Source organism: Somniosus microcephalus, chromosome 10 (assembly GCF_052327205.1).
Source record: "Somniosus microcephalus isolate GS21.2 chromosome 10, FLI_Smic_1.0, whole genome shotgun sequence".
Taxonomy (NCBI): Eukaryota; Metazoa; Chordata; class Chondrichthyes; order Squaliformes; family Somniosidae; genus Somniosus; species Somniosus microcephalus.
In genome coordinates, this window is record NC_140996.1 from 10,174,325 (window position 1) to 10,199,975 (window position 25,651).

General features: G+C 47.7%; 1 protein-coding gene across 8 annotated transcripts in view; it reads left to right on the forward strand.

Annotated features, from left to right (window-relative positions):
- The window catches only part of LOC147111436 (dedicator of cytokinesis protein 9-like), a 499,826-nt gene that overhangs the window by 252,829 nt on the left and 221,346 nt on the right, over positions 1–25,651 (forward strand). For all 8 annotated transcript variants that reach the window (XM_085998427.1, XM_085998430.1, XM_085998428.1 and 5 more), the window contains exon 3: positions 10,505–10,594. In XM_085998427.1, coding sequence (XP_085854553.1) covers positions 10,505–10,594 — 90 coding nt within the window. The remainder of the gene's footprint in view (positions 1–10,504; positions 10,595–25,651) is intronic.

The following is a 25,651-nucleotide window of genomic DNA, read 5'->3' on the forward strand; positions in this document are numbered from 1 at the left end:
AGCCAGCTGGTGGCGCCGTCCAAGGAGTATGAACACTCGGGCGTGGGCCCCAGCTTGCCAGGGACATTTTGTAAGACAAGGAACTAGTGAAGTACAACTAGACCTCCATGTTCTGAAACAAGTTGATTAAAGCCCTGCTTTATGTTCAAACCAAGTGCGTAGTGAGTTTTATTATGTCAATACTATTTGTGTTTCACCAGTTCCTTGTTATTTTAGGAAGGTAACTGTTTCTTGAGAGAAGAAGGCAACATTTTTCAATGAATCTTCACTTTTTACTTGGCCTTTGAACAATGTAGCTTAGTTTAGAACGCAGAATGAATTTCTCTCTCGTAGTTTTACATATGTTTTCTTACTTGATTTACTTTGGCCACCGCTCTATAGAAGCTGTTGTGATCTGGAGACCTTTCCTGAAGTGGATTGCTGCCATGCCTCTATCTGATAAAGAAACCCGTTACTGTAAACTCAGCTTTATATCGAGTCCGCATGCTGCAGTGTACAGGACAGCAGAATGCTTGTTTTCCAGTTGTGGGCTAAACAGCAACAGGTTCAGGCAGAAGATGAAATATTAGGATCATGAGCAAACATTGAGTATCAGCCGTGAATCAGTGGGCAGCACTCTCGCCTCTGTGTCAGAAGGTTGTGGGTTCGAGTCCCGCTCCAGAGACTTGAGCACAAAAACTAGGCTGACACTCCCAGTGCAGTACTGAGGGAGCGCCGCACAGTCGGAGGGGCTGTACTGAGAGAGCGCTGCACTGTCGGAGGGGCTGTACTGAGGGAGCGCTGCACTTTCGGAGGGGCAGTACTGAGGGAGCGCCGCACTGTCGGAGGGGCAGTACTGAGGGAGCGCCGCACTGTCGGAGGGGCAGTACTGAGGGAGTGCCACACTGTCCGAGGGGCAGTACTGAGGGAGCACCGCACTGTCGGAGGGGCAGTACTGAGGGAGTGCTGCGCTGGTGGAGGTGCCGTCTTTTGGATGAGGCGTTAAACCGAGGTCCGCCTGCTCTCAGGCGGACATAAAAGCACTATTTCGAAGAAGAGCTAGGGAGTTCTCCCCAGTGTCCTGGCCAATATTAATCCCTCAACCAACATCACTAAACAAACAGATGATCTGGTCATTATCACTTTGCTGTTTGTGGGAGCTTGCTGTGTGAAAATTGGCTGTCACATTTCCTACATTACAACAGTGACTACACTTCAAATAGTATTTCATTGGCTGTAAAGTGTTTTGGGAAGTCCTGAGGTCATGAAAGGCGCTAAAGAAATGCAAGTCTTTCGTAAATATGCTCACATTACAAAAACCGTAAATAATCTTCCATTTCTTTTGAAGATGATGAGTGAATACCACACCTAATAAAGAAAGATTCGCATTTCTATAGCACCTTTCGCAAGCTCGGGACGTCCCAAAGCATTTTACAGCCAATGAAGTACTTTTGAAGTGTAGTCACTGTTGTAATGTAGGAAACGTGGCAGCCAATTTGTGCAGAAACAGCAATGTGATAAACGGCCAGATAATCTGGTAGGTTGAGGGATAAATATTGGCCAAGACAACAGAGAGAACTCCCCTGCTCTTCTTAGAAATAATGCCATGGGATCTGTTACATCCACCCGAGAGGGCAGACAGGGGGCCTGGGATTAACATCTCATCCGAAAGAGGGCACCTCCGACAGTGCGGCACTCCCTCAGCACTGCACTGGAGTGTCAGCCTGGAGTGGGACTTGAAACCACAACCTTCTGACTTGGGAGGCGAGAGAGAGAGAGAGAGAGAGAGAGAGAGAGTGCGACCCACTGAGCCATGGCTGACACTTGGTGAGAACAAGCGAGCTATTTCAGTTATATGTTTGTGGTCTTTATTTAATTTCTTTTCTGGTTGGTATTTGGACCCAGAAATAGAATTTTGGAATCTACTGAACCTTCCACTCATTTCACAGAAAGCCTAGGAAGAAGTGAGATCACTTCCTGGCTGCAGTATCTTTTTACAATAACTGTTGGCATACACAGAGAAGTTGTGGTATGGTGCAAGTGAATGCTGCAGAAACCGACACTCCCAAGAAACGGACGCCTGCAGTAAAGGGACACTTTATGAGCGACTCGAATGAATGACCTGGTAAAATATACAAGCGGCACCCTGAAACCACGGACACTCGCAAACTGCAAACGACGGGACGGCCTTGCGTGTGCCAAGTATTCTTTGCAGCTGAAAACACCGGGCAACAGCCGGTTGCTAAGCTGCTGTGTCCGGGTCTTCGGCGGAGTCGGGATCACCAGCGCCTCCCCGTGCAGCTGGCCTCCTTCCCACCTCCCCAAGTTCCCGCGCGGTCACCGGATGCTGATCGGCGGCAGTGGGCTTTTGTGAAAGGGACGTCCTTTTGTGGTATGGCGAGCTCTTTAGCCAGCGTGCTCAGCAGCAGAGAAACGGCTCTGTCTCTGGGATTGAAAGCTGGCGCGGCTCTGCCCCAGGAGAGCAAGAGAGAGAGCGAGCGCTTTCTCTACCACTATGGGTGCTGGGTAAAGAACTCCCCATTCTACTGACTTTTTTTTGCAGCGCATACAATGCCCATTTTGAAAATAAGGACACCTGCAAAAGTAGGACGCCTAATGCCAGTCCCTAAAGTGTCTGTAATTTGCAGGTTTCACTGTACTCCTTTGATCACCTCCACCACCGGCGCACCGTGGCTGCAGTGTGTACCATCTACAAGATGCACTGCAGCAACTCGCCAAGGCTTCTTTGGCAGCACCTCCCAAACCCGCGAACACTTCCACCTAGAAGGACAAGGGCAGCAGGCGCATGGGAACACCACCACCTCCAGGTTCCCCTCCAAGTCACACACCATCCTGACTTGGAAGTATATCGGCCGATCCTTCATCGTCGCTGAGTCAAAATCCTGGAAAACTCCCTCCCTAACAGCACTGTGGGAGCACCTTCACCACACGGACTGCAGCGGTTCAAGAAGGCGGCTCACCACCACCTTCTCGAGGGCAACTAGGGGTGGGCAATAAATGCTGGCCTTGCCAGCGACGCCCACATCCCATGAATACATTTGAAAAAAAAATCTGAATTCAACCGATTATATCCCACTGCGGTTTAGCTATTCAAGCATTTTCGTAACCTGTTTTGCTGCGATTTGGAACGTTTGGCACTTCCACAGCAGAGGATTTCCTGTTACTGCAGTTCACTAGTTTCCACATTGAACATCTGCAACTGTAGTGTGCTTATCTTCAGTGAAGGTTGTACACAGCAGCAGCAGTCTGTATCAGACTGATTTGTTGTGATGAGCACAGTGTGGAAACTATTTCCCTGTGATGTTTCTTCAGTTATAAGAAATGTCAGGGATGTGCAAAAAAATCATTTGGCCCTTCAAGTACATTAATCCTCATTTTGGTATCTGACTATTTAAAATGTCATGTTTTTTATTTATTCGTTCCTGGGATGTGGGCGTCGCTGGCAAGGCCAGCATTTATTGCCCATCCCTAATTGCCCTCGAGAAGGTGGTGGTGAGCCGCCTTCTTGAACCGCTGCAGTCTGTGTGGTGAAGGTGCTCCCACAGTGCTGTTAGGGAGGGAGTTCCAGGATTTTGACCCAGCGACGATGAAGGAACGGCCGATATATTTCCGAGTCAGGATGGTGTGTGTGACTTGGAGGGGAACTTGGAGGTGGTGGTGTTCCCATGTGCCTGCTGCCCTTGTCCTTCTAGGTGGAAGAGATCGCGGGTTTGGGAGGTGCTGCCGAAGAAGCCTTGGCGAGTTGCTGCAGTGCATCTTGTAGATGGTACACACTGCAGCCACGGTGCGCCGGTGGTGGAGGGAGTGAATGTTTAAGGTGGTGGATGGGGTGCCAATCAAACGGGCTGCTTTGTCCTGGATGGTGTCGAGCTTCTTGAGTGTTGTTGGAGCTGCACTCATCCAGGCAAGTGGAGAGTATTCCATCACACTCCTGACTTGTGCCTTGTAGATGGTGGAAGGGCTTTGGGGAGTCAGGAGGTGAGACACTCGCTGCAGAATACCTAGCCTTTGACCTGCTCTTGTTATGCTGCTTGGTAGAATATTCCAGACATACAATCATAATTTGAGTAAAGAAATTTTCCTGATGTCTGTTTTTAATGCAGTTTTTCACTAATTACCCTTTAGGCCTTCTGGTCCGACTTACTTGATGTCCCTGAAGTAATCGAGCTTTATTTTATGTTCTTTTAATATTTTCTAAAAAGAAGGAACGATCTGCATTTCTATAGCCCTTTCACGACCTCAGGACGTCCCAAAGTGCTTTACAGCCAATGAAGTACTTTTTGAAGTGTAGTCACTGTTGTAATGAGGGAAACGCGGCAGCCAATTTGCGCACAGCAAGCTCCCACAAACAGCAATGTGATAATGACCAGATCATCTGTTTTTAGTGATGTTGGTTGAGGGATAAATATCGGCCTCAGGACACCGGGGAGAACTCCCCCTGCTCCTCTTCGAAATAGTGGCCGTGGAATCTTTTACATCCGCCCGAGAGAGCAGACGGGGGCCTCGGTTTAACGCCTCATCCGAAAGAAGGTTGGAACCGAAAGATCGTCGGCCGCATGTTGTGGAATTCTGCTATTTGTAATGTACGAAGCACAAATTTTCCCACTCCTGAGCGACAGATGATTTCTTAATGTAGCTGTATTAAAGGCATCAAAATTGCTAATTATTTTGATGACAACCGACAGAGAACAGCCAATCAGTGGTAGCATTGACTCTCCTACATTTGCCTTCCACAGCTTGGTCCTTGCTAAGCAACCCCATCAACGTCACCTAGAACCTGAAACCTTTTTTCGGCTCCGCCATTTCCTGCATTCATTCATTGTTCATCGAATCTCTCAGCACAGAAGGAGGCCATTCGGCCCATCGTGTCTGTGGCGGCTCTTTGAAAAAGCTCTCCAATTAGTCCCTGCAAATTTATCCTATCCAAGTATTTACCCAGTTCCCCTTTTGAAAGTGACTCTTGAATCTGCTTCCACCGCCCTTTCAGGCAGCGCATTCCAGATCACAACAACTCGCTGCATAAAAAAATTCTCCTCTCTCCCGCTGGCTCTTTTGCCAATTCCCTTCAATCTGTGTCCTCTGGTTTCCGACCCACCTGCCAATGGAAACCGTCTCTCCTTATTTACTCGATCAAAACCCTTCATAAATGTCCGGCCTTCTTCTGTTGACAGCTTCTCTTTGATGTAACAATAACTTCACAGGAGCGATTATGAAACAAAAACTTGACACCGAGCCACATAAGGAGCTAATTGGACAGGGGGGCCAAAAGCTTGGTCACAGAGGGAGGTTTTAAGGAGCGGTTTAAAGGAAGAGAGAGAGGCGGAGAGGTTTAGGGAGGGAATTCCAGAGCTTGGGGCCCAGGCAGCTGAAGGCACGGCCGCCAATGGTGGAGCGATGGAAATCGGGGATGTGCCAGATGTATGTTTCTTGAATTTACCTGCCCTCCCCCTTCTCTCAAGGTGACTGACGCCTTCCAATTGTGCAAATGATTGCTATTGTATTTGACTAGAGTGTAACAAGTGACCACACGAGATCCATTTCAATCCAGGATCCCACACAGCATGCATGTAAAATGGATTGTGTAAAGCGCGAGTCATTTCGTGTCAGTTTTTCATTTGACGTTTTTTTTTTGAAGCCGTTCACGGGGGATGTGGGCGTCGCTGGCAAGGCCGGTATTTATTGCCCATCCCTAATTGCCCTCGAGAAGGTGGTGGTGAGCCGCCACCTCGCAGTCCCGTGCGATGATTGTTGTTTTTTGTAGTGGCTCACTCGGCCATTTCAGAGGGCAGCTAAGAGTCAACCACATTGCTGTGGGTCTGGTCTGGAGTCGCATATCGGCCAGACCGGGTAAGGGCGGCAGATTTCCTTCCCTGAAGTACATTAGTGAACCAGGTGGGTTTTTGCGACAATCCGGTAGTTTCACCATTACTGATACTAGCTTTTAATTCCAGATTTATTTAATTAACTTGCACCAAGTCCCGTTCGCCCATCTCCCCTGTGCTCGCTGACGTACATTGGTCGCGGTCCGGCAACGCCTCGATTTTAAGACTTGAATCCTTTTTTTTCAAATCCCTCCATTGCCTCGCCCCCTCCCTATATCTGTAACCTTCTCCGGCCCTGCAAACCCTCTGAGATCTCTGCGCTCCTCCAATTCTGGCCTCTTGCGCCTCACAGATTTCTTTCGCCCCACCATTGGTGGCCGTGCCTTCAGCTGCCTGGGCCCTAAGCTCTGGAATTCCCCCCCTAAACCTCTCCGCCTCGCTACCTCTCTCTCCTCCTTTAAGACGCTCTTTAAAACCTACCTCTTTGACCAAACTTTTGGTCACCTGCCCTAATTTCTCCTAATGTGGTTCGGTGTCAACTGTTGTTTTATAACGCTTCTCTGCAGCGCCTTGGGATGTTTTACTATGTTAAAGGCACTATATAAATGCAAGTTGTTAAATCAGCCTCCAGTTTAGGTATCTTGTTACTAATACGTCTAACATTCAATGGGGGAGAAATTGGGTGAGTAGCGCCACCTGTTAGCGCCTAAAGAGGCAGTCAGTGGCTGTAGCGCCACTGGCTGCGCCTCCCGCGATATTCAGCAGGGGCGCTAATGGTGGCGTTAGCCTTTTGCGCTGCGCCACCACCGATGACGTCATCGGTGTGCGCAGCGCCCCATTTGCGCCCCGATCGCGATATTTGGTAGCGAACGCCGCTGTGGCGCCGTTCGCTACCCGCGCCCGGTTCACGGGGCCTTGCTGCGCCGGCAGAGGTGCAAGTTAAGGTGGAGGTGCAGGGCGGCCGCCTTTTCGGCGGCCGCCTGCCAGCACCTCCGTCCTCGGCCTCCTGGTCCCCCCCCCCGCCCCACGGCATTGCCAGCTGTTTCCTGAGAGCCCGGCACTTCTCCTTGGTGCCGGGCTCTTTTGCCGGCACTCGCGATCGGGGCTTGCGCTGTTGCAGGCCCCTCCCCCTTAACAGTGGGAGGAAGGCCTGCAGTACCGCAGCGTGCCGTGCCGCAGCGTGTGGCGCTGCGGCACGTAGCGCTGCGAAATTCACTTTCAGCGCCCTAAGAGGGATGCGGAGCGCCTCGAGCCGCGCCCCGTCTCCCTCTTGGGGCACTTCAACTGAATTTGCGGCGATCACTAATGCGGCGATCGCGGCGCAAATTCCAGCGCACAAGCGAACTTTGCGCCGCTTGGGTGCCTCAGGCCAATTTCTAGGCCAATATGTACATATAACATGTATACCTATTATTACAGATTTGCCCTTTTTTTGCCCCAGTGTGTGTAGCTTCTTGTATTTGCTTTGTGTTCATCTTTGCCTTTAATCAGTCTCATTTGGGACCCAGTTACTTCCCCCTCTTCCCTTACCCGTCCATTTGAATGCTTCTCAATAGCTGTCTTGTGCAAGTCCCATTGCTCCTGCTTTGTTTCGGTTCAGTCCATCTCTCCTCTACCAGTCCTTCTTTGTCCTCAAAAGATTGGCAAGTATAAATTGGCATCATTTTCGCAGACTTGATATGCAGTGAATGGGTATCTTTTAAAACCAGGGTGTCTCGAATCATGTGGCAGTTCCAAGGCCCATTTCTACATCAAGCCCCAATCAGATTCAATGGCAAGAGAACTTGGACTCTTTGCTACAGTACCTAGTGGTGGTCTGCACATATTTATGTCTTAATACAAGTGTAATAGCAGAAATGTTTTGATGTATTTTTAAAAAAAGCTTAAGTACAGTGCTATAAAAATGACATAGAAGCACTGGAGAAAATGCAAGATAGAGGTCTTTAAATTTATGAATGGGTTGGACAGGGTAGATGTGAAGAGAATGTTTCCACTTGTGGAAGCATCCAAAACCAGGGGCCTTAAATACAAGATACAGGAAACTTTGTGCTATCCGGCACCGACAGGACCGAGCTACTGCCGTACACTCCAGAGGTAATGTTGAAACATAGGGAGATTTTCATCTCCGTATGAATCAACAAACCCTGTTGCTTAGCAACAGCCTCTAAACAGTCGGCAAGCGTCTCTGTAGTGTCTCTAGCTGAAGCTGTTGCTTAGCTACAGACGTTGCAGAGCTTGACTGTTCAAAAAAAGCAAAGAAAAGAAACGAAAAGAATAAAAAATGGCTCCTGATTTTTGCCGGTGGCTCCAGCTTGCTGGACGGTTCGCCTCCGGATAACACAAAGTATCCTGTAGTTACTAATAAAACCAATAGGGAAATAAGGAGAAATGTCTACTCAAGAGTGTGGTTAGAATGTGGAACTTGCTACCACAGGAAGTGGTTGAGCTGAATAGCTTAGATGCTATCAAAAGGAAACTAGACGAGTGCATGAGATAAAAAGGGAATAGAAAGATACGCCGAAAGGCTGAGATGAGGCAGATGGAATGGGAGGAGACTCGTGTGGAGCATAAACACCAGCACGGACTAGTTGGACCGAATGGCCTGTTCCTGTGTTGCATATTCGATGCAATTCTGTGTAATTGTTCAGAATGGCAGTTGAGCAGCGAGCTCGAAATACCCGCTGAGGAGGAAAGTAAGAAGGCAGGAGGTGAAATGGGGACAGGAGCAGCCTGCCACAGAACGTGAAGACAAGACCAGAGGCAGCCAGCCCGAGACCAACTCGCAGATGAGGAGGACCTAGGGTTGGGGGTGGGGGGGTGGGGCGAGAAGTGGGGGCAGTGGAAGAGGGGAGCGGGGCTTCGGAGCAAGAGCAGTGGCATCATCACCAGGAGAGGCAGCAGATTCTGAGATTAAAAGAACAGCATCCGGAACCAAGAGGGGAGCTGACAGGAGCAGACAATCGGGAATGGGAGAAATACGAGATATACAAGTCAGCTTTTACAGTAATTCTGTCATACTCGACCCTCGGACTCTCAGTGAGACTTGATTAACTAAGTGGTGCGCTGTAAAAGTCGACTGCATCTCTCGTGTCTCCCTCGCTCCAGGTTCTCAGCCGTGTCACGTTTCAGCCAGTGGCTCAGTGGGCAGCACCCTCGCCTCTGATGGCAGAAGGCTGTGGGTTCAAGGCCCACTCCAGAGCCTTGGGCACAAAATCCAGGCTGACGCTCCCAGTGTCAGTACTGAGGGAACGCCGCACTGTCAGAGGGGCAGTACTGAGGGAGCGCCGCACTGTCGGAGGGGCAGCACTGAGGGAGAGCCGCACTGTCGGAGGGGCAGTACTGAGGGAGTGCTGCACTGTCGGAGGGGCAGTACTGAGGGAGCGCTGCGCTGTCGGAGGGGCAGTACTGAGGGAGCGCCGCACTGTCGGAAGGGCAGTACTGAGGGAGCGCCGCACAGTCGGAGGGGCTGTACTGAGGGAACCCCACACTGTCGGAGGGGCAGTACTGAGGGAGCGCTGCACTGTCGGAAGGGCAGTACTGAGGGAGCGCCGCACTGTCGGAGTGACAGTACTGAGAGAACGCCGCACTGTCGGAGGGGCAGTACTGAGGGAGCGCCGCACTGTCGGAGTGACAGTACTGAGAGAGCGCCGCACTGTCGGAGGGGCAGTACTGAGGAAGTGCCGCACTGTTGGAGTGACAGTACTGAGGGAGTGCTGCACTGTCGGAAGGCCAGTACTGAAGGAGTGCTGCACTGTCGGAGGTGCCGTTTTTCGGATGAGACATTAAACCGAGGCCCCATCTGCTCTCTCAGGTGGACGTAAAAGCTCCCTTGGCACATAACAGAAACAGATTATCTGGCCATGATCACATTGCTGTTTGTGGGAGCTTGCTGTGCGCAAATTGGCTGCTGCGTTTCCCACATTACAACAGTGACTACATTTCAAAAAGTACTTCATTGGCTGTAAAGCGCTTTGGGATGTCCGGTGGTCGTGAAAGGCGCTATAGAAATGCAAGTCTTTCTTCTCGTATGTCATCTGCTCCTGTGAGCTGGGCCGCCTCCAGTTCTTGCGCAGGGTAAAACCCTCTGGTGTGTGTTAGTGTAATTATTATTAATTCACACTGTGCCTACCGGCATGATTCTTGTTTCTAGAATACAAAACATAACCCACTAGCATACTGCGCTGAATTGTCTTTTTAAAAAAAAAGGAAATAGGTTTAGGTCTTCAGAGAGAGGTTAACCTGAACTGCGTCTGAAGACAAATCTTACACCGAAATGACGACTGGGAATTTTTCCGAGAGTACAAAGGATTATGATTTGCGTAAACATACTTTCCGAGAACACAGAACTTTGTTTTGAAGGCAGAAGGTTTTTATGATGCATGCGTGTGTGTATAACCTCTTCAGCTTCTTTTGAATATACTGAATAAGATGAGAAAAAGTCTAATTTTACATTTCCTATTTTTTTTTAAAATCGCTTTACTACACTTGCAGAAGCTCAGATGCTCATTTCTTTCCATCAAGGATTCCAAAAGGTTCCCACGATCTGAGTCTTCTGACTGCTGTCTGTATGCATCCTAAGAATTAAAGTGTTGCTTGTAGCAACCAGGCAGAAGAAAAATCTCGGAAGTGTTTTTGAGTTTGTTGCCGCCTTGTTATTGAAAGTCTTGTTGTGTTTTTATTAGATTGGGACACTGAAACGCCATGGGAGGACACTCTGCTCCACTCTGCCTGAAAGCGCAAGGAAAGAAGCTCACAGCTTGCTGGTTACAGAAGTAAGTCCCCCCCCAAAGCACGGCGTTCAACAGTGATGCCTGCAGATTCAGCCTTGAGGCCGGTTGTAATCGGCTTGTTGTCGTGTGTATGTATAAATGGCTCAACCTCCGAACTATTGCAAACGCTTTGCTTTTGCTGCACTTGGCCTTGAAGAGGGGGCGCAACGCAGAATGATACCGGAGCTGAATGAGTTAAATTATGAGGACAGATATCATAAGCTTGTATTCCCTCGAGTATAGAAGATTAAGGGGTGATCTAATGGAGGTGTTTAAGATAATTAAAGGAGTTGATATGGTCAATAGAGGGAATCTATTTCCTCTGGTGGGGGGAGTCCAGAACAAGGGGGCATCACCTTAAAATTAGAGCCAGGCCGTTCAGGGGTGATGTCAGGAAGCACTTCTTCACACAAAGGGTGGTGGAAATCTGGAACTCTCTCTACCTCCCCTCCCCCGCCCCCGAAAAAGCTGTTGAGGCTGGGGGGGTCAATTGAAAATTTCAAAACTGAGACTGATCGACTTTTGTTAGGCAAAGGGTATTAAGGGTTACGGAACCAAGGCGGGGAGATGGAGTTAAGATACAGATCAGCCGTGATCTCATTGAATGGCGGAACAGGCTCGAGGGGCTGCACGGCCTCCTCCTGTTCCTATTTCCAATTTGAGTTGATGCGACTTTTGGATTGTTCTCATCATATCGAGTAGAATCATTTGTTCAAAAAGAACTGAATATTTGGACTGCTGCCAAGGGGAGTGTTATAAATCTCATCATTCATCAAGAAACTACTCGTGAAATAACGCTGGACGGCCAGCTGGTGGCGCCGCCCAAGGAGTGTAAATACTCGGGCGTGGGCCCAGCTTTCCAGGGACATTTTGTAAGACAAGGAACTAGTGAAGTACAACTAGACCTCCATGTTCCGAAACAAGTTGATTAAAGCCTTGCTTTATGCTCAAACCAAGTGTGTCGTGAGTTTTATTATACCAGGGAGGATTGAGTTTTGATCTCCGCCGACAAGTAAAATTGCTTTATGAAAATAATGAAATAAAGTATCTTCCTTTGGCATGAAGCAGTAATAAAGAAAAATGGTTATGTTTTGGGGTTATGGGAGCCATCTAAAAATTCTGTTGGGGGAAAGTGTGTGGAAATCATCTAAAAAATCAAAATCCACCTGTAAAGTTTCTTGCTTGTAAAATTTAGACCTTTTGATCTTCGCAGGCTAGTGTGAAAAACTTTGAAACCAGTGTGGATGGCCCCAAGTAACTTTGTCTATCTTCAACAATGACTTGTATTTATATAGCGCCTTTAACGTAGTAAAACATCCCAAGGCGCTGCACAGAGGAGTGTTAACAAACAAAATTTCACACTGAGCCACAAGGAGATATTAGGACAGGTGGAGGAGGTGGGTTTTAAGGAGTGTTTTAAAAGGAGGAAAGAGAGACGGAGAGGTTTAGGGAGGGAATTCCAGAACTTGGGGTCCAGGCAGCTGAAGGCACGACCACCAATGGTGGGGCGATGAAAATCGGGGATGCGCAAGAGGCCGGAATTGGAGGAGCGCAGAGATCTCGCCGGGTTAATCTCAGTGGTCCCACGAGTTTGTCTTGCTGTCTGGATATGAAAGTGAACTTAGGCAATCCAAGTCCCTTTCGTTGAATGTCACTAGATATTGAGGGACAAGGTATTCCGTGGTTGCTGAAGGAACCTTGAGGACTTTGGTAACCTGTTGGTACTTGACCTCCATCAGCAAATGGGTGTTGATTGTCGGGCAGTGGTTCTCAAACCTTTTTGGTTACCAGACCCCTTTTCAAATGGATTAGTAATCACAGACCCCCACCATCTAAATTATAATACTATATAAGACTATGAAAGTGCTGCATGTAAAGAGTGTTTTAAAATGCTTTGAAGAGAGCAGGTATTTACTTACAGATATCAGTGAGATGGGTGTACCTGCTTCTCACACCAATCCTGGGCACTCCGCAGCAACACATGGCCACTGTTAGCCACTTAGTGCTGGGCAATTTTTAAGGCCGTCAGCAGGCTGGCCAAGGTGAGTGAGCGAGGGCACGAGCGCACATGCACGTGCTGGGTTGCTGCCGGAAGCGCGACTCGCCGCTGTACTGTCCCACTGGCACGTTCTGTGACGGCCGCACTGTGCGATTGTACGTGTTTGCGTGAAGACGTTCGGCCACGTGTTTGAAGGGCCCCCGCAGGCGCCCTGATCGCGTGTCGGGAGGATGGCCCGGGGTCGCGGCCGGCGGGGAGAGGAGTCGGTTCGAGCGGCAGGGAGCGCTCGTTGCAAAGTGAGCGAGTGCTGTGGGCCTCGGTGAGGAGGTGGGCCCAGCCTTTAAGAATAATTCGCAAGAACTGAATCAGTCTCGGTTTTATAAAGAGGAGCAGGCTTGAAATTGCCTCTGGTTGTGGACGGCTTGGACAGTTCCTGCGGACCCCCAGGGGTCCACACCCAGTTTGAGAACCACTCTCATAGGCCACTGATATGATAGTTGGAATGATGTGCCTTTTGTTACCTCTAGACTTGACTATTCCAACGCACTCCTGGCCGGCCTCCCACGTTCTACCCTACGTAAACTTGAGGTGATCCAAAACTCGGCTGCCCGTGTCCTAACTCGCACCAAGTCCCGTTCGCCCATCACCCCTGTGCTCCCTGACCTACATTGGCTCCCGGATAAGCAGCGCCTCAATTTCAAAATTCTCATCCTTGTTTTCAAATCCCTCCATGGCCTCGTCCTTCCCTATCTCTGTAATCTCCTCCAGCCCCACAAACCCCGAGATATCTGCGCTCCTCTAATTCTGCCCTCTTGAGGATCCCTGATTATAATCACTCCACCATTGGTGGCCGTGCCTTCTGTTGCCTGGGCCCTAAGCTCTGGAATTCCCTCCCTAAACCTCTCCGTCTCTCTCTCTCCTCCTTTAAGATGCACCTTAAAACCTACCTCTTTGACCAACTCTTTTGGTCACCTGCCCTAATTTCTCCTCATGTGCCTTGGTGTCAAATTTTTTTTGTCTTATAATGCTCCTGTGAAGTGCCTTGGGACATTTTAGGAAAAAAAACAGACTTGCATTTATATAGCGTCTTTCACGACCACCGGACGTCTCAAAGCGCTTTACAGCCAATGAAGTACTTTTGGAGTGTAGTCACTGTTGTAATGTGGGAAACGCAGCAGCCAATTTGCGCTCAGCAAGCTCCCACGAACAGCAATGTGATAAATGACCAGATAATCTGTTTTTAGTTATGTTGGTTGAGGGATAAATATTGGCCCCAGGACACCGGGGAGAACTCCCCTGCTCTTCTTCGAAATAGTGCCGTGGGATCGTTTACGTCCACCTGACAGAGCAGACGGGGCCTTGGTTTAACGTCACATCCGAAAGGCACCTCTGATAGTGCTGCACTCCCTCAGCACTGCACTGGGAGCGTCAGCCTAGATTTTTGTGCTCAAGCCTCTGGAGTGGGATTTGAACCCACGACCTTCTGACTCAGAGGCGAGGGTGCCGCCCACTGAGCCACGACCGACACTTTTACTACATTAAAGACGCTATATAAATACAAGTTGTTGTTGGTATATTTTGCATCCATCTCCTCGGCAAAGTGACATTTCATAAAATGAAAATAATGCGTCGACCAGCTTCGTCCTTGGGTTTCTTGTCCAGTGTAAGGAGGTGAGAGGAAAGTCGAAAAGCCTGGTCGTGCAGTCTCCGTTTAAAATGGTTTTTCCAGGTTGCTGGATGCAGGATGTATTGAGTGTTACAGTTCAATAAACTACTGCAAAGTGAGCTGGAAGGGGAGGTCGTTCTAGCAAGGTCTCACCATTCTTTCTGATGCCCCTTCTAATGTATGAAAAATGTAATTAAAAAGAATCTCTCCGTGATGTACCCTGGGGCAGTAAATGTGTGCACTGCTGTATTTGTTGTAGATAAAGCACCATGTGGCCTTGTTAATTGGTGTGGAGCCAGAACACTTGATCTTGTATGATGTAGCACTGAAATTATTTTACTTTGGTCTAGACCTTTCCTGAAAGCTGCCTTGCTACATTTAGTTCAACCCCTTCATTAGTTGGGCTAAAGACGGCTTGTCGGTTCCCAGTGAAAGAATTGAAATCATCAGGTGTAAAAATAAAAGAAACAATTTCAGGAGTAATTGGAGGGCTATGATTCGGCCTCGGTGCTTTGAAGATGGGTTCAGTTACGGCAGTCTGAGTCCTTGTCATGACTTGTTTCCTGAACTATTTCATGCCCCCAGTGTCTCCGAATACACCGGCGTTGATGACTTTCGTGCTCTTCCCTCCGCTTCCGAGCTGTTGAAATCCCCAGCAACTTTAACCGAGCATCCGCTACACGATAGCCCGAAAGCTGCACGTTCTGCCCAGTACGTGCGTGACTTTTTGTTTCTGTTAAGAGAAGCGACATAACTCCAGCTCAGTTTACGGTTTCCAAAAAAAAGTTACGGCACATTTTACTTTCGTCGTCGTCGTCACCATCTTGAGCGTTAAAATAAATGTGCTGGTTTTATCGTACGGCTGATCAGCATTGACTGGGAATGTGCTGCACGACTGGAATGCACTCGAGGCTGACGTTGCAAGTCTTCTCGGCCAAATCCAGAGACTGTTTGACCTTCGAACCCAAGCTGGTCTTTTTAAAGACGCCTAAAACTGGCCGTGTTCGTTTTTGGAGGGGAACAGGTGGGGTTTATATTTGTCATACGGAATGCCGGGTTTGCCGTTTTTGTACAAGGCTGATCTCAGCACAGTTAGAGCGGAACTCGTTAGACTGGAAAAGGGTGTTCCAAAGTAATGCTCCTTTTACATAACTGTAGAATTCTGGAATTTATTACATAGGTGTATAAAATGGTTAAACGACGTATTCTATATACGCAATGAGGTGGAATAGTCCAGAAGAATGGTGTGCTAGAATTGTTACCGCGCTCGCCCAGTTCTGGCCTCTTGAGCATCCCTGATTTTAGTCGCTCCACCATTGGCGGCCGTGCCTTTAGCTGCCTGGGCCCCAAGCTCTGGAATTCCCTCCCTAAACCTCTCCGCCCCTCTCTCCTTTAAGACGCTCCTTAAAACCTGCCTCTGTGACCGAGCTTTTGGCCACCTGTCCTAATATCTCCTTATGTGGCTCGGTGTCAAATTTGGTTTGATAATCGCTCCTGTGAAGCGCCTCGGGACGTTTTACTACATTAAAGGCGCTATATAAATGCAAGTGGTTGTTGGAGAGCCATCGCATTCCAACAGAAATGTGCTCAGATTCTGCCCAACAAGCTTGATGGTGTAATCAAAAATGTACGTTTATTTAGGTTTTCTCCCTTCACATGCTCGCTTGCCAGCTTTGATTTCTTGCTGGAGCCATAATTACAGAGGCACTGGTTCCGCCCAGTGTCTGCTTCAAAGAGCCATTATTTATCCGTGAGGCTTAACAGTAAGTGTTGTTCGGCTATTTGTCAGTGAGGACAACAACAACAATTACAACTTGCATTTATATAATGCCTTTAAAATGCCCCAAGGCGCTTCACAGAAGCGATTGTCGAACAAAATTTGACACCGAGCCACATAAGGAGATATTAGGACAGGTGACCCAATGAGGTAGGTTTTAAGGAGAGTCTTAAAGGAGGAGGGAGGTAATTCCAGAGCTTGGGGCCTATACAGCTGAAGGCATGGCCGCCAATGGTGGAGTGAAGGAAATCGAATATGTGCAAGAGGTCAAAATTGGAGGATCGCAGAGATTGTGGGGGCGGTGTGGGGATGGCGGCGGTTTTGGGGCTGGAGGAGGTTACAGAGATGGGGCGGGGCGGGGGGTGCGAGACCATGGAGGGATTTGAAAACAAGGATGAGAATTTTAAAATCGAGGTATTGCCAAACCAGGAGCCGATGTAGGCCAGCGAGCACAGGGGTGATGGGTGAACGGGACTTGTACATGTTTGCGAGATAGGATACGGGGCAGCAGAGTTTTGGATGAGCTATGGAGAGTGCAAGATGGGAGGCCGGCCAGTTGTGCATTAGAGTAGTTGAGTCTAGAGGTAACAAATGCATGGATGGGGGTTTCAGCAACAGATGAGCGGAGGCAGGTGTGGCGGCGTGAGATGTTACGGAGGTGAAAGTACAACTGAGACGGATCCCAAACTTCCCTTACACTCCCCACCGCCCCCCCACATGTACTTTCCCATCCTGGGTCACAGGATCGCCATCAGCATTGGGAACGCTGGCAGATCTTTGTCCCCTTTTTAACCCAGAAACAATGAGTAGAATTGCAGTGCCCTGGCCCAGATCGACTCACTCGGCACAGAACATAATAAATAGGAACAGGAGTAGGCTATTCGGCCCCTCGAGCCTGGTCTGCCATTCAGTAAGATCATGGCTGATCTTCGACCTCATCTCCACTTTCCTGCACTATCCCCATTTCCCTCGATTCCCTTAATATTCAAAAATCTATCGATCTCTGTCTTGAGTATACTCGACGACTGAACCTCCACAGCCCTCTGGGGCAGAGAATTCCAAAGATTCACCAACCTCTGAGTGAATAGATTCCTCCTCATCTCAGTCCTAAATGACCGACCCCTTATCCTGAGGCTATGCCCCCTGGTTCTAGACACTCCAGCCAGGGGAAACATCCTCCCAGCATTCACCCTGTCATGCCCTTTAAGAATTTTATACATTTCAATGAGATCACCTAAACAGAGTTAAAGAAAGAAAGACTTGCATTTCATAGAAACATAGAAGATAGGAGCAGGAGTAGGCCATTCGGCCCTTCGAGCCTGCTCCGCCATTCAACGAGATCATGGCTGATCATCCAAACCCTAGCACCCGGTCCCTACACCGACAGCCATCCCACCCAAGCCCTATCCCCGTAACCCCGCGTATTTAATCCCCCCTAACACTAAGGGCCAATTTTTTTATCATGGCCAATCAACCTAACCCGCACATCTTTGGACTGTGGGAGGAAACCGGAGCACCCGGAGGAAACCCACACAAACACGGGGAGAATGTGCAAACTCCACACAGACAGTCACCCGAGGCCGGATTTGAACCCGGGTCCCTGGCGCTGTGAGGCAACAGTGCTAACCACTATGCCACCGTGCTATAGCGCCTTTTACAACCACCGGACGTCCCAAAGCGCTTTACGGCCAATGAAGTATTTTTGAAGTGTGGTCACTTATAATGTAGGAAACACGGCAGCCAATTTGCGCACAGCAAGCTCCCACAAACGGCAATGTGATGATGACCAGATAATCTGTTTTAGTGATGTTGGCTGAGGGATTAATATTGGCCCAGGACACCGGGGAGAACTCCCCCTGCTCTTCTTCGAAATAGTGGCCGTGGGATCTTTTACATCCACCCGAGAGAGCAGACGGGGCCTCGGTGTAACGTCTCATGCGAAAGACGACTTGAGCCTGGGAGTTTACCTGCTCTGGGTAGCTCAGCTGCACATTGGCTAGACTCGATCTGCTGACCAATTTGCAAAGCGTCAATAATATTTTTTTTTAAAGTGACCGCTTCACCTGAATACTGTGACTCATACAATTTTATGCTACATAAGTTAGTAGTTGCATACTGTTATAAATCTCATTATTCATCAAGAAACCACTCGTGAGATAACGCTGGACAGTCAGCTGGTGGCGCCGTCCAAGGAGTATAAATACTCGGGCGTGGGCCCAGCTAGCCAGGGACATTTTGTAAGACAAGGAACTAGTGAAGTACAGCTAGACCTCCATGTTCCGAAACAAGTAGATTAAAGCCTTGCTTTATACTCAAACCAAGTGTGTAGTGAGTTTTATAACGTCACGTACCATTATCAAGGAGATCAGGGATCAGTTGATGTTGTTGGGGCGTGGGAGTCATGTAAACGTATTCCCTACCTCCTGCCCCCCTCCCCCACCACCCCTGCAGGCCCAGTAAGATTGGGCTAATTGTGCTTCTGCTAATTCTGTGGCCAAGATCAATTAGCGCAGCTCGGACCGAGGATTGAATTCGGGGCCTGTCTCTCCTGCGTCATTCACCATTACATCTGGAGGTCTGCCACGGCCTCTTGTCGCACACGTCCGTGCTGGGTTTGTAAGGATGGCTAACTTAGAAAGTTACTTTTCCTGTAACAGAGGTTCATTTCTTGTTACACTTGTGGCTCGGCTGCCTGTTGAAAATAAGAGCAGATGTCAAAGGTCAAAATCAGCTCATTTAAGAGGCCGAGTTAATAAAGAAAATGGAACTTGATTGTATATTCCAGGCTGAGAACGATAGATTTTTGAACTCTAGGGGAATCGAGGGATATGGGGATTGGGCGGGAAAGTGGAGTTGAGATCGAAGATCAGCCGTGATCTTCTTGAATAGCCGACTCCTGCTCCTAATTCTTATGTTCTTATGACTGAAATATCAAAAATACAAGCATTCCGTGTGTCAGAATCATTCTCTACTAAAGTTCGGAAATTTATAGTAAATAATGATATGCTAATCACAGGCAAGAAAGCAACCAAACGTATTACAATGCCTTTCAAGTTCTACTGCGGCCAAAAAAATTCTTCACATTCGTTCACCAGACAGAAAAAGCTCTCAAGTGGTTCTCCTTTTATCTATCTCCCCTTGAGATTAGTAATTTGAGGTGCAGCAGAGTGTTATTTGTGATGCCAGATGCCTGTGGAGCTAAACTAAACCGAGCACTGCTTAAAAATTGGATGTGAAAAAGTTCAAACAGTCACTGTACAGAACAAAAGCAATGAAACTCTCAGTCTCTGTCCCTGATTGAGAGTGGCGGCTGGGATCGCTACTTTGAAGAAGCTTTGGGTGGGGGGAAGCAGTAACACAATATGCTGCTTTAAGTAGGTTTGAGATATTTGACAACAGGTGCACAAAGTGTTATATAATCCTGGTTGGGTCAAAGAACAACAAACCTGCAACGTTCAGGCACTAATAAATCCAATCGGGAATTCAGGAGAAACTTCTTTACCCAGAGAGTGGTGAGAATGTGGAACTCGCCACCACAGGGGGCGGTTGAGGTGAATAGTATCGATGTATTTAAGGAGAAGCTGGATAAACACATGATGGAAAAAGGAATAGAAGGTTATGCTGCTAGAGTGAGATGAAGTAGTGGTGGGAGGAGACTTAAGTGGAGCATAAACACCAGCATAGACCTGTTGGGCGGAATGGCCTGTTTCTGTGCTGTCATTCAATCAAAAGGCAGTTGCACATTTTATGATGACCTTTCCACCATCTACAAGGCGAGTGTCTCACCTCTTGACTCCCCACCATCTACAAGGCACAAGTCAGGGGTGTGATGGAATACTCTCCACTTGGCCTGGGTGAATGCAGCTCCAACAACACTCAAGAAGCTCGACACCATCCAGGACAAAGCAGCCCGCTTGATCAGCACCCCTTCCACCACCTTAAACATTCACTCCCTCCACCACCGGTGTACCGTGGCTGCAGTGTGTATCATCTACAAGATGCACTGCAGCAACTCACCAAGTCTTCTTCGGCAGCACCTCCCAAACCCGCCACCTCTTCCACCTAGAAGGATGAGGGCAGCAGGTGCATGGGAACACCACCACCTCCAAGTTCCCCTCCAAGTCACACACCATCCTGACTTGGAAGTATAGCGCTGTTCCTTCATCGTCGCTGGGTCAAAATCCTGGAACTCCCTCCCTAACAGCACTGGGAGTACCTTCACCACACGGACTGCAGCGGTTCAAGAAGGCAGCTCACCTCCACCTTCGCAAGGGCGACTAGGGATGGGCAATAAATGCTGGCCTTTCCAGCGATGCTCACATCCCAAGAATGTATAAAAAAAACAGTAGCATGATCATGCTTTTCTTGACATGGTGATGTCTTGCTGTGACTTTTCTTGTAGTTCCGTGGTGAATAACAATTTCTCATGCTCTGTTTGTAAGTTGCTTGCTGTCTCTCTGAAGGAGATCATTGTTATATTTTCCAATCTAATGTCTTATCTTAAACAATTGGCAAGTCTGTTTCTGATAATAGATGTTTGCTAGCTTTCTAACAATTAGCGAAGCAGTATCTTATCCGAAGGCATAGTATAATTGTTAGATTTCACTAGCTGGAATTGCGGTCCCTGGCTGGTTTGTGAACAGGGCCCAAATGAACAGATATTTTTCAAGCAAGTTTCGTTTTTGTAAAGGTCTTACCCTGGCACGGTTACGTGGGCAGTGTTTATACACGTACTGCAGTTATTTGGAGAGACTGGAGAAGCTGGGATTGTTCTCCGTAGAGCAGAGAAGGTTCAGGGGAGATTTTTTGGAGGTGTTCAACGTTATTAAAGGTAAGAATAAATAAGGAGAAACTGTTTCCAGTGGCAGGAGGGTTGGTAACCAGAGGACACAGATTTAAGGTGAATGACAAAAGAACCAGAGGGGAGATGAGGAGAAATATTTTTACGCAGCGAGTTATTGTGATCTGGAACGCGCTGCCTGAAAGGGTGATGGAAGCAGATTCAATAGTAACTTTCAAAAGGGAATTGGATAAATACTTGAAAAGGAGAAGTTTACAGGGCTATGGGGAAAGAGCAGGGGGGAGTGGGACTAATTGGTGAGCTCTTTCAAAGAGCCGGCACAGCACGATGGGCCGAATGGCCTCCTCCTGCGCTGTGTGATGTGACGTGATCAGAGTGGAGTTGGGTCACTTTGTGAATAGAAATACAGGAAACTTTGTGCTATCCGGCACCGACGGGACCGAGCTGCTGCCGTTCCCTCAAAGCTGCCGGACACACCAGCGTTAATGTTGAAGCATACGGAGCTTTTCATCTCCGTATCTGACAACAAACACTGTTGCTTAGCAACAGCTTCTAAACAGTCGGCCCGTACCTTGGAAGCGTCTCTCTGAAGCTGTTGCTAAGCTACAGAGACTTTGCAGAGCCTGACTGTTGGGGAAAAAAAGCCACGAGAAGAAAAAAAAACCTAACAAAACGGCTCCTGATTTTTGCCGGTGGCTCGAGCTTGCCGGACATTTAGCCTCCGGATAACACAAAGTTTCCTGTACTGATTGCGTACAAGATGTGACATGAATAAAATAAATTATTTTAATATTTTCTTTTCAGCACATATTGGATAAGTCATTTCGTCATCCGGGGGGGAAAAAAGGGATCCTGATCTTTTTAGGAGACCTTTGGGTGAAACCAGGTGCTCTTCCGCTTCTCCTCCCAAGTTTACATCTTCCAATTGTTTTTTGCTTTCTTGTTCCCATCTCCATATTTATCAACTGTATTGCTCCATGAAGGAGATAAATTGTTAATGCATATAATCTTCAAAATGGCACAGAAATTTTCTATTAAATTGAGGAGTATTTTAAGCTGTTGGTGTTTCCTCATCTTGGCTCCACAGCTTCAGTTTTATTTTCCATTCAGAAGCCCTTCTGTATCTGATAGAAAGACTTGCATTTCTATAGCGCCTTTCACGACTACTGGACGTCCCAAAGCGCTTTACAGCCAATGAAGTACTTTGTTTTTGAAGTGTAGTCACTGTTGCAATGCAGGAAATCTGGCAGCCAATTTGCACACAGCAAGCTCCCACAAACAGCAATGTGATAAATGACCAGATAATCTGTTTTTGTGATGTTGATTGAGGGATAAATATTGGCCCCAGAAAGAACTCCCCCTGCTCCTCTTAGAAATAAGTGCCATAGGATCTCTGAGAGAGCAGACGGGACCCCGGTTTAACGTCTCATCTGAAAGACGGCACCTCCGACAGTGCAGCGCTCCCTCAGCACTGTACTGGAGTAGAAACCTGGATTTTTGTGCTCAAGTCTCTGGAGTGAGACTTGAACCCACAACCTTCGGACACAGAGGCAAGAGTGCTACCAACTGAGCCATTGGCTGACACAAGCGTTGGTGCCTCTGTTGGCTTCAACAATAGCAATTTGCATTTATATAGCGCCTTTAATGTAGTAAAACGTCCCAAGGCACTTCGCGGGAGCGTTATCGAACAAAAATTGGCATTGAGTCACACAAGGAGATATTAGCACAAAAGCAAAATGCTGAAAATACTCAGCAGGTCAGGCAGCATCTGTGGAGAGAGAAACAGAGTTCTGACGAAGGGTCATCGACCTGAAACGTTAACTCTGTTTCTCTCTCTACAGATGCTGCCTGACCTGCTGAGTATTTCCAGCATTTTTTTAAGGTATTAGGACAGGTGACTTGGGTCACAGAGGTGGGTTTTGAGGAGCTCCATAAAGAAGAGAGGCGGAGAGGTTTAGGGAGGGAATTCCAGAGCTTGGGACCCAGGCAGCTGAAGGCACGGCCACCAATGGTGGGGCGATTAAAAAGGTGGTCACGTTTCATTGCTACAGGGATGATTGAGATTAAATCACTGAAAGGTTTTAGCTTGAACCAAGGGATCTCTCCACATTCTGGGAATAAGAAGGTTGACTTAGATTAGACAGCACCACTGGGAGCTATCTCTGGATTAAAACCAAACTTGGGCAAAGCTTAAAACTCCCAAGAAAGTTTCCTCTTTCCTTTTCTAGATTGATGGTGTTAAGAGGGACCTGGGTGTCCTTGTACACGAATCACTGAAAGTTAACATGCAGGTACAGCAAGCAATTAGGAAAGCAAATGGTATGTTGGCCTTTTGACACACCTGGAATATTGTGTACAGTTTTGGTGTCCTTACCTAAGGAAGGATATACTTGCCATAGAGGGAGTGCAACGAAGGTTTACCAGACTGATTCCTGGGATGGGGTGATTTCTGATGAGAGATTGAGTAGACTAGGCCTATATTCTCTAGAGTTTAGAAGAATGAGGGGTGATCTCATTGAAACATACAAAATTCTTACAGGGCTTGACAAGGTAAATACAGGGAGGATGTTTCCCCTGGCTGGTGAGTCTAGAACCAGGGGTCACAGTCTCAGAATAAGGGGTCGGCCATTTAGGGCTGAGATGAGAAGAAATTTCTTCACTCAGAGGGTGGTGAATCTTTGGAATTCTCTACCCCAGAGGGCTGTGGAGGCTCAGTCATTGAGTGTATTCAAGACAGAGATCGATAGATTTTTGAATATTAAGGGAATCAAGGGATATGAGGATTGGGCAGGAAAGTGAAGATGAGGTCGAAGATCAGCCATGATCTTATTGAATGGCGGAGCAGGCTCGAGGGGCCGAATGGCCGACTCCTGCTCCTAATTCTTATGTTGAGGTTATAATTCTGTGCCCATCAGTGCCAGTTAGGTCCAATGTTTGGTAATTAATACTCGAGGCAGAAGGAAGGGAGGGGCGAGAGTCAGCGTCTGAATACAGGATTACATATTGAAGAGTGTTCTGTAAGGACTGTTAATCTGCCAACGTTGAACAGTGCTTCACCATTCAATATGTAGGTTGCTTGGACTTAATATAGTGAATTATCAGCATTGTGGTTAAACATTGTTTGTGACAAAATAAGACTTATTAAAGATTTTACAAACATCATTGGCCCTAGCATATGAGGCAGCTGCACCCAATGTAGAAAATAATATTCAGATTGCTAGACTTCAATTGCAAACATCAATCAGTGCAACTCGAGTTCTGAGTCTTGCATCCAGGCATGTCGCCAAAGTGGGACATGTTTTCTGCGTTACTGCACAATATGCAGACTTCTGTAGCAGAGTTATCGTCATTAAGTGTGTTATTCTTTGGAAATCCGTTAAGAGGAATCTGCACTCGGATCAAAGATAACAGACTTCCCATTCGAGTGGTTCTTCATTATTTTTGCAACCACTTTGAACAAATAGCAATTTCCTCCATCAGGTGACTTTCCTCACTTCCTCCTCTGCTTGATGCATCGAACATATTTGTTGGAAGCCAGTCAGTGCACAAGTATTTCCAAACTTGAATCCTGCAGCTACAGAGAAATCTTGGATTTTGGTTTTGCGCAATACTTGGATGCATCTCACGGGCATTTAATTAAAAGGGTTAGCCGGTGGCTCAGTGGGCAGCACCCTCGCCTCTGAGTCAGAAGGTTGTGGGTTCATAGTCCCACTCCAGAGACTTGAACACAAAAATCTAGGCTGACACTCCCAGTGCAGTGCTGAGGGAGCGCAGCACTATCGGAGTACCTCCGTACTGAGGGAGCACCGCACTGTCAGAGGGGCAGTACTGAGGGAGCGACGCACTGTCGGTGGGGCAGTACTGAGGGAGCGACGCACTGTCGGAGGGGCAGTACTGAGTGAGCGCCGCACTGTCGGAGGGGCAGTACTGAGGGAGGGGCAGTGCTGAGGGAGTGCCGTGCTGTTGGAGGTGCCATCTTTCGGATGAGATATTAAACACAGGCTCCGTCTACACTCTCAGGTGGACGTAAGAGATCCCATGGCACTATTTTGAAGAAGAGCAGGGGGAGTTCTCCCCGGTGACCTGGGGCCAATATTTATCCCTTGACCAAGATCACAAACAGATTAACTGGTCATTATCACATTGCTGTTTACGGGAGCTTGCTGTGCGCAAATTGGCTGCCGCGTTTCCCACATTACAACAGTGACTGCACTTCAAATAGTACTTCATTGGCTGCAACGCGATTTGGGACGTCCGGTGGTCGTGAAAGGTGCTATAGAAATGCAAGTCTGTTTTTTTTTGTTTTTAAAAGCCAATATGGATTGTCTTAAACCTGTGTAACATTTTAATCAACCACGTGCACTTTTGAGTGCTCTGAAAGTTTAAACTGGGTTTTAGATCAACTTTGAACACAACACAGCTATTGTATAATGTACCGCAGCCCAGATTACAACATGAATCAAATATTAATTTCTACACAGTTCTCGGAGCGCTGAAGAGCAACTTTAAGTTCTTCACACATTTAGCTTTCAAAGATTCTGGCTCAGTGCAGGTTGTGGTGGAACAAATTATAGCATAGCAAAATATTAAAAAATCACTTTTTTTAGGCGCACTATTTCCAGCAATAGATCCGACGCAAGTTGTGCGTTCTGTTACTGTGTAGAGTATGATTTGAGAATCAAACTGTAGCTCTTGGAATTCTTTAATAAATATACAAGTTGAGGGTTAAAGGTTCGGTACATAGATGCATTTAACAACAACAACTTGTATTTATATAGCGCCTTTAATATAGTAAAACGTCCCAAGGCGCTGCACAG